Here is an 8,456-nt window from a genome sequence, read left to right on the forward strand (position 1 = left end):
GCGGACCTGTTTGCCTTCTAGAAAGGGCCCCTTCAAATATTATTATAGTTGTGCCACGAAGACATAATCAGATGGCGACACCACTCTGTCTCGTGGCTGCCGGTGCATCTCGAGAAGTGCGTGAACACGAGTATTTACAATTTTCATCGGAGTCTGCGTGGCTGGTCGCTTGCTATTATTGTCCTGTTCAAAGCGGGAACCAAACGTTACAAATATATTATACGCTGCTGCCTTTTTTCCACGTGCAATAAGCCTTTCCCCAAACGATCATTCTAACAAAACACTTCCGTATAGCATGTCGCCACCGATACGCTGGCTGACGCTGTCGTCCGATCACACGGACGGAATAAATATTATCCCCTGAAAAGGTAATGATGAAAACAAGCGCTGTTCGGAACATCCAGGCAAAAAATGTGCTTTTAACAACTTTCTCTGGTTTAAGAAATCTAAATTGATGGAGCTATGGTCAGCTGGTGTACACTGATGGTTGTTTTCCAGACAGATGCGAGGAGTGAAAACGCAGCAAAGCACTTTCTATGCCAATGGTTTATTTTGTGCTTGACCACGTTGCGATACTGGCGTACGTGTCCACGTAGCTTTTCGGTCATATAAACGGTGTGCGCTTGCGCTAAACACATCTTCGGGTAGTGGTTTTCGATAAATAGCGCAGAAATGCACCCTTTGGCCAAAAGGGCTCACCACGCACTCGCATCCACCAGGACAACCAGAGGGCCGATACATTGGCATACACTGAAAAAAAAAAAAATCCAGTCGAATATACAGAGGGTAATAAAAATATTCTGTAGTACGGGCGAACTGTCAATCTGGACAGGTAAACAAGCATCGAAACGAAAAATTATGCATCCGAGCCGATTTAGCTTGCAAACGCGTTCGTTGCGGATAACTGTATCCCTCTGCTCCCTTTTGTTTTTCTCTCTCGGTTTGGTGCGTGAGTGGAGGGGAAATACGTGAAAGATGTTTTTCATCGTTGAAATCCTTCGCGCTCATATGCTAGACCGAAAGTTTTGGCTGGAGGTTGACAGGCGATTATGTATCTATCAGTATCATTAGCTTTAATTGCCCTCGGTGGGCGCCATTTCAATATAACCTTTAAGTGACTCTAAGATTCTGAGTGAATAAATGGCGCAGGATTAAGCGTGATCAGGCCAAGTGCAAATTAGCTGCCTTAGCTCGTCGGGTTTCACTTCGCTTTCCGTTTATGATTTAAATCTCGGTTTTCAAATTCAAATGCTCTTCAAAAAAGTTGTGCGGAAATGATTATTAGGCGCATTAGAAGTATATACCTTAGTGATTATTGCCGCCGTGTGTGCCTGTGAAGATATTTACCGCGTGATTAAGGTCATGTGACCATGTAGGACTAAACTACAGAGCACCATTCATCCAGTCAAATTATAAAATGCCCCTAATGTTCTGATTCGATAGGATGGGAGGATGCTATTCAGTCCACAAGGTCCGATCGAATAGCAACCTGATGCGCTGATAAATGCAGCACTGGAATTGACGCAAACACAGAGAAAATAGAGCTGAAACTCGAATGCTGTCGCATATATTCCCTCTTAGATTGTCTCAGCGGTCTCAGGTCTTTTTTTTTTAAATACTGTTCAGTACTATTAGGGACAAAGGCTCTTAGAATTCGTCAATGGCAGCCATATCACATAGGGCCAGTATATTCAGGCTACAAAATTAGGTGTGTATTCCGAGTTTGCGTCGTTATCAAAGTGTCGGTACACCCTGACCTCGAGCCATCAGACTGGCGGGAATGCCGGAAACCAAAGTGGTAGCCACTTCAGGCTCTGGCGTTCACAAAATCAGGTGACAGGATGTCAGGGATATAACCACTTCTGAAAACGACGCAAACTCGGAATACGGAACCTGGGCTTAAATTTTTAAAGCGTGAGCTATACTAGTTACGTTTCTCAAGGTTAGCTTTTCCACACTACTAGGTCATGTAAGCCATAGTTTCGAGATGGGAAAGCCAGCGTGCCTGTCGTATAGCAACGACGTACATATACCGAGCAGTTAAAGTGATATCCTACTACGTGAACAAAATGGAACCATACAACGTGACTACGCCACAGTTGCATGTCAACAACGGACGCGTAGTGGCGGTGCTCCAGCGCCGTAATACGGGCCTTTGCTTTTGTTTCGCTCTATATATAGCCTAGTCTGGCAAGTATCGAGGGTGAGCCATTTTTATCAAATTTGTGGACCATCCGTCTTGCGCAAAAGTTTCGATCGGTGACGCCAAACGATTAGGCTGGTCACGGAGCGCAAAATTGCTGGTTGAGACGGAGCCTATGGTCTACGCGGGAAATTTGTGCCTGCGACTTTTGTCCTCTCGACTTCTGTCCTTCCGAGCCCAAGAAATCTGAAATATTGGGCACTTTTCGTAATTTTGAAGCCGCACAACGACATCAGTGAGAGGTGACTTACCGGGTTAAGACCGCAACGTTGTATTTGCTCCCGAAGAGCTTTGGAAGGCTGTCGTGGTGCGCGCCAATTTTGCGGCATCGTGTCCCTGCAAACGGCATATCGTGAGCCACGCATTCAGGCCTGAATGAATGTTAAGAGAGTAGTGATAACCCGCTGGACAAAAACGAATGCATAACTCAAATTAATGTTGTTGTTGTTGTTGTTGTTGTTGTTGTGTTGGGTTTAGTGGCGCATAAGCAACTTAGGCTATCATGCGCCACCTTCAAGGTTAAGAGTGTTGCATTTATGTAATTTAAACTTACATTGAAGAGGAATGTGTTGTTTGTAAAACTGCGTAAAATGTTTTTTTTTTCTTAGTTGTCCAAGTTGTCTGCATGAGATTAAAATGTGGGTGACAGTTATTGAGCCTCAGCTCCGGTGTTATGAAGAAAAACATTGTTCACGTGCAAGTTTGAATGCGAAAGCACTAAACGTGCAATTACCCAGAAAGCCTTGCGTCGGTGTCATTAGCGAAATATCACGGGTATGGCATTAGCAGGTGGTAGCTTCTAGCTGACATAGCCGAGTACTCAGGTGTTGTCCGACCTACAAAAGCTGAAAGGAGCTGCGGACTCGGGTTGTTCATTTAATTCGGGAAGGCTGAATAAGACTCAATCGTCCAGCGCTCTTGGGTGTCGAGTACATGACCGCGAACCAGAAAGCGCTGCTGCGGCATATCCTAAAAGGCGGAGTTCAGGTGCTCGCTACGTTCTTTTTTTTAAGTCGCAATGTCATGTTGCCGGAAGTACAGGAAAGTTCAGTTACTGAACTTACACCTGCCCTCAACCACTGTTGAATTCGTTTCGTGAATCAAAGCTTTATTGTTCGAAACTGAATTTGCCTCAGAAATGATAGCGCAGTTCGCGAGCCCTCTCCTAAGAAGCACGCCGATAGAATTTCAGACGCTGTAGTGGGAGACTTTGTAGCGATCCTTGTACGGCAGGGAGTTTTCAATTCCAAACACTTCCCGCAGCCCGCAGCAACGGCAAACGCACCGGCAAATAACGCCATCGTCAGCTCCACCACAGTCCTTCTGTTTCCTTCATTTCCTCTAAAAGCGGAGACGGGGATCTTTTCCCTGTTCTTACTCTAATGAATGCTTTTACTCTAATGCGAGGTCTCACAAACGCTACATCCTTCTTTTGGGACTCGAAATTGAGGTAGTTGTCAGTGTAGTGCTTTTGGAAAGTAGCGTTGAGGTGAGTAGTCGGTCAAAGCAGACGGTGTATGGTTGGGCAGCCCATTTAGGGTGAGTTGGGAGGAGCCAAATGTGTGGTGCTTCTAGAAGATATCTAGTATTCGATTTCATTGTAGCTTTCAAAATTGCGCGTGGAGAGGGAAAGAGTGGGACTTAAGAGCCCCTGAAGCGATGCTTTACAGAAGATTCTAACTCAAAAAAATCCACAGAAGTTATATTTGTAAGTCTTCGAGTTAAATATAAAGCTTTTGCAGGCCGCCTATACTTTACAAATAACTTTCAAAAGTGCTTCTGGGGACCACTCGCAACCAATTGGGGTGACACATTCCGCGCGCAAACCTCCCCTGTGGCGTCGTGGGGCCTGCATAGAGCGCCCTTAATTTTGCGCTCCTAAGTGAGGCGGGCGGGACGGGGCGTGTTGAGCACCGTCGCAACTTTTTCTAATTTTTTTTTCTTCCGCTTGGTGTTCGCTGAGTTGAGGAGGAGAAAGGGAGCCTCATTTTCGATCGCCGATATGTGTGGTGCTCATTAAGCTAGCTTAAGCTTTTTTTTTTTTTTTTGTCATTGCGGAGAGTACTACTGATGGGATAGTTTTAGTAAACAGCTTTTCATGAGCACTTTAAACTCCGTCTTTAAGGGTACAAAGCGATAGCGGGAATAGCTTCCGCCTTCGGCTCTACTTAAGGATTTGATTCCATTAAAGGGAAGCTAAAATACTTTTTTTTTTACATATGGACGATGTGCAACGCTCCAAGTGTACGAAGGCTGTGGATAAAGCGCGTGAACTGATTTCGCGCTTGCATTTAGAATGAAGGCGTATTCACTTATTAAAAGTTGTCTTCTCCTCAGTTCACCAGAGGAGTGAAAAAAAGAAAAAAAAAGTCTTATTAACGTCACTGCTGCCGAATTTTCAGATTTCCGCTTGCTTCGCTCATATGCTGCACTGAGTTGTCCGATGGTACAAAAAAAAAAAAAAAAAACTCTTCAGGAGCTACATATCCGGTTGCATTGGTTTTCTCCCTTCAAGCAATCATTTCTGCGCGTCATCGTTGGGGCCCCACGTGCAGTGCAGTGCACTACGGTGAAGTCTGGACGCCTATGTAATCTAATCCGGCGATTACATAGTCAATTCAGATTCTAGCACCAAATGACCTCGCATTTTTTGCATACAAACTTTATACATTTGTTCCCTTTAAGCTTGTCTAACTTTAAAACCTGTGCATCTTGTTTTTCAATCAGACTCGTTAGCCCATAGCAATAAGCTACAGCACGATGTGAAATATCACTGGACGTACAAACCACTCGGCGATTTAGCCAAGCTATACTAACGTATACCTGCATGGTCTAGGGGTTGCTTTCTGTTTCGGGATCGAAGTTTCCCGCAGGGGTGCGATTCCTCGTCGCCCTTCCACTTCAACAAATCAGCTCGAGTTGACAGCTCCTGCCAGCTGCATGATGTCATGCATTCACGTGACCTCGCGCAAAAAAAAGCCACCAATCAGTGCCCGACAGTGCGAATTGTCAGCTATCATCTTCCAGAGCAAGTCAGTGGTTTTGTTGCGAATGTAACACTACGTTAGTCGTCGAGCCACTTCGCGCGGCACAGCGTGGGTTAAGCTGCGCATGCGCGAGGAGCCACGTGACATCAGAGGCAGTAGTTGGTGCGTCAGAGCTGCCGCCGCGGCTGCGCGCTCCGCCGGTGGCGCAGGAGGGACGTCATAACCACAGCTGGCACCAGCTGCGCATCACTCTATCCGTTGGTTGTGCGGAGAATAGATGTGGTGTATAGTGTATATATAGCTATAGGAGCTCGCGGCCAGAACCGACCGATTATTTGCGAGGTTTCTGGGCATACCATAACAGTTTCAATATGAAGCCCTTTAAAGTTACAGTCGTCTTTCAGGACATGCGAGGTCCAAAGAAGGTCCGGTCTCCCTGTGTTCGGCCTGCTGTCACAGCGGGGCATAGTGTTCGGTGACTGCTGTGTGCGTGTCACCACACGACTGCCCCCTTGCCAGGGTACGGCCGTCATCCCGAATCAAAATCCTCCTCCCCCCGGACATCCGGGAGGAGGGGGAGATACCGGGGATGATGTATGAATGATGACGGGCAGATAGGTTATGTGAGACCTTGAGGTGCGGCGCCTTCTGGAGCCAAACCTCCTGCCATCTGACAACGGTACCGACCAATGCTGAAGGAGAGCACGGCCGCTGCTCAGTGGCGCAGAAGAGCGGATAAGTTAAATTTATCCGATCCCGACATGGTTGCCTGGCTGGTGGCTGCCGATAATAGAAGGAATGAGAGTAAGATAGCTAAGCGTGCTACAGAGACACTGGAGTAAATACAGAAGCGTCTTTCGGAACTCAAGTAGGTATAACCGGAGCTAAACCACTGCCATCTTTTTTTCGTACACAGCCCCGACACCAGACATTTTGTAGAGCGAGCACATAGCGCTGTCGCGTTAGTACTTTGTCATTAGAAGCCCATTAGAGAAGCTGTTCGGTGTATTATATGCCTTCGCGAGCTACCTGCCACGGTTGGAAGGTGGAAATGTGGCAAGGGGGCGAAGGGCAGTAAAGAAAGGCTCAAATTTATTTTTGAAGGGAGCACTGAGAGGACTGAAGGCTACCACCATGAAATAAACCTTTAGGGTGCACGCAATGCAGGAGCTGGAGGTTCTTGCGCTGGCGGAAAAAACGTGTTACCCGAGAACGGCTCCCGCGGCAACTACCCCGCGGATGGCAACCATGGAAGGTGGAAGGTCAGACAGAAAGCTGAGAAGAGGAGCAGAGGAACAGAACAGCACACGCGCTGGACAGCATTTTTTAGTTGAAGTGGGCATGTGCGAACTTAGAATGTTTAACGCGCCTCGTGGGGTTATGAATGGGTCCCATGGAAGCAGGGTTTAAGACGAGTGGCATAAAGTGTTCAACGTGCAGCGAGCCTGACTACCGCGCAGCAAGTTCTTCAAGGAAAGCGTTAGCGAGAGATCCTGCTTTCGAGAGAAAAGCAAGTAGGAGCATGCAAGTAAGAAAGTACAAATTAAAATGCCTAAGCATGCAAAAAGGTGAATCTGAAGAAATGTGAGAGATGTGTTGTGTCATGTGAAGATGACAGAAAGTCGATTTCGCTCACTTCAGCTGAATCGCCTTAACGATTGCCTCTTCTCTTGTTTTCCGGGGCGTGGGTGTTTGTTGGGGGGTAGCCACATGAAAGGGGCGGGTAGGCGTATTCGTGGTGGGTGGCGCTTCTGGATGGCGGCGCTGCAGTGGGGACGCAGGTGCGGTTCCTCAAGGTGAAGGCCTCCCTAGCTGAGGCTTCACACAAACAGTGTCAGCATTCTTTTTTTGCAGCTCTAGCGCACGCTGCAACATCGAATGAAGAACATTGACAATTTTGTGTTAATATCAGAACGGGCGAAAGTACGCATATTTAACTCTTTGAATGTCCGGCGCTCACTGATGTTGCTTTTGTGGAAAACGAGGCAAGCCTGAATATAGTTTCTACTAAGAATTTGTTGCGATTTTAACTCTCTCTTTCTCCACTCTCTCAAAGAGTAGTCATGAACATTTATTGATAACTGACGCCAAAGTATTCCCATGATTAAAAAACAGCGCTACATACCCCTGCAGAATGCAGTAACAAATCTCTGAGCTGAGACTAAACTGAATAACAGCTGATAGGTGTCCCACAAAGTGCGGATTTCAGTTGTCACTTACCTTGTGCCAGTGGGTTCTGTAGTGGGGAGGACCACAAATATTATGGCAGCAACGTAGAAGAACCCCATTGTTCTGCTTCAAGAAGCCTCTGTGCTTTTTTTTATAAATACGCTCGGTATTCAGGGGAAATTGCCGTCGAGGAAGAAATCTCAGGGGTATAGCCTTTCCAGCCAAAGTATTGTGAAGCCTGAATTCGAGGAAGCAGTGCGAAAAATGCGCCAGTAATACAACCAAATACAGTGCAAACTGTCTAGACACCATGTGTCTCTAATGGAAAATCTTCTCGGCTCCCAGATGTGACACGTGTCGAATGATATTCATGTATGCGAACATCAGGCAAAGCAAATATGAAGTGACGTGAGCTAGGTAGATTCATTCCTTGCAATAAGATCAATCATGCAAGCAGCATTAAAAGGCAAGCTTGGAACACATGTTGAACAGCGCTGACTTAGTGCGCGAGCGACATGTTGTTAATTGTTGTCGAAATTATAGCAGGCCACACCGACGACGTCTACAGGCCTGATATCGTGGTCGCATTTCCTCCTTTTCTACAATTGAATCTTATATCAATGAATGTGTCAAGCGGGGCCACCGTAAATGTGAAGATTTCCTAATGGCGTAATGACTTTTGAAGTTGCATTACGAAGAGTACAGGTATGCTCTGAAACTAAGAGTTAAAAATAATTTATTCGTTGTTTGATGTCACTCTATGATTGAGAAAAATAACAGGAAGAACCAGGTGTCTATCATCATAGTGCCCCTTGAGCAATGCTAATTTGGAAGGATATCTTGTTCTCATTCTCACGCCGGGACCCTTCCTTTCTCCAACATCAACGATTTTTGTGCTTTTTTGGCGCCCACAGCTTCTTTCTCGACACAGGAGAAGGCGAGATGAGTTTAAAACCTTCTATTTAGGATAATTCATTTGATGCCATAGACGGAAAGAAAAGTTTAGAGTTCAGTAAATGCAAAAGTATTCAACGCACAGAGCCCGCAATACGCACGGTGGCCACTCCGTATACGTTTATTTGAGAATATTGTTCCCT

The 8,456-nt window shown here is 46.2% G+C and overlaps 1 protein-coding gene across 1 annotated transcript; it reads right to left on the reverse strand.

Annotated features, from left to right (window-relative positions):
- Window positions 1-527: 527 nt before the first annotated feature.
- Window positions 528-7,728, reverse strand: LOC146172879 (uncharacterized). The gene is made up of 3 exons (XM_084583509.1): window positions 7,411-7,728; window positions 2,455-2,539; window positions 528-750 (listed from the first exon to the last, which is right to left on the reverse strand). The coding sequence occupies exons 1-3, from the start codon at window positions 7,476-7,478 to the stop codon at window positions 535-537; spliced, it is 369 nt and encodes a 122-aa protein (XP_084439635.1). The 5' UTR covers window positions 7,479-7,728; the 3' UTR covers window positions 528-534.
- Window positions 7,729-8,456: the final 728 nt, after the last annotated feature.

This window comes from Amblyomma maculatum, chromosome 11 (genome assembly GCF_055883805.1).
Source record: "Amblyomma maculatum isolate TAMU_Amacu chromosome 11, ASM5588380v1, whole genome shotgun sequence".
Lineage (NCBI taxonomy): Eukaryota > Metazoa > Arthropoda > Arachnida > Ixodida > Ixodidae > Amblyomma > Amblyomma maculatum.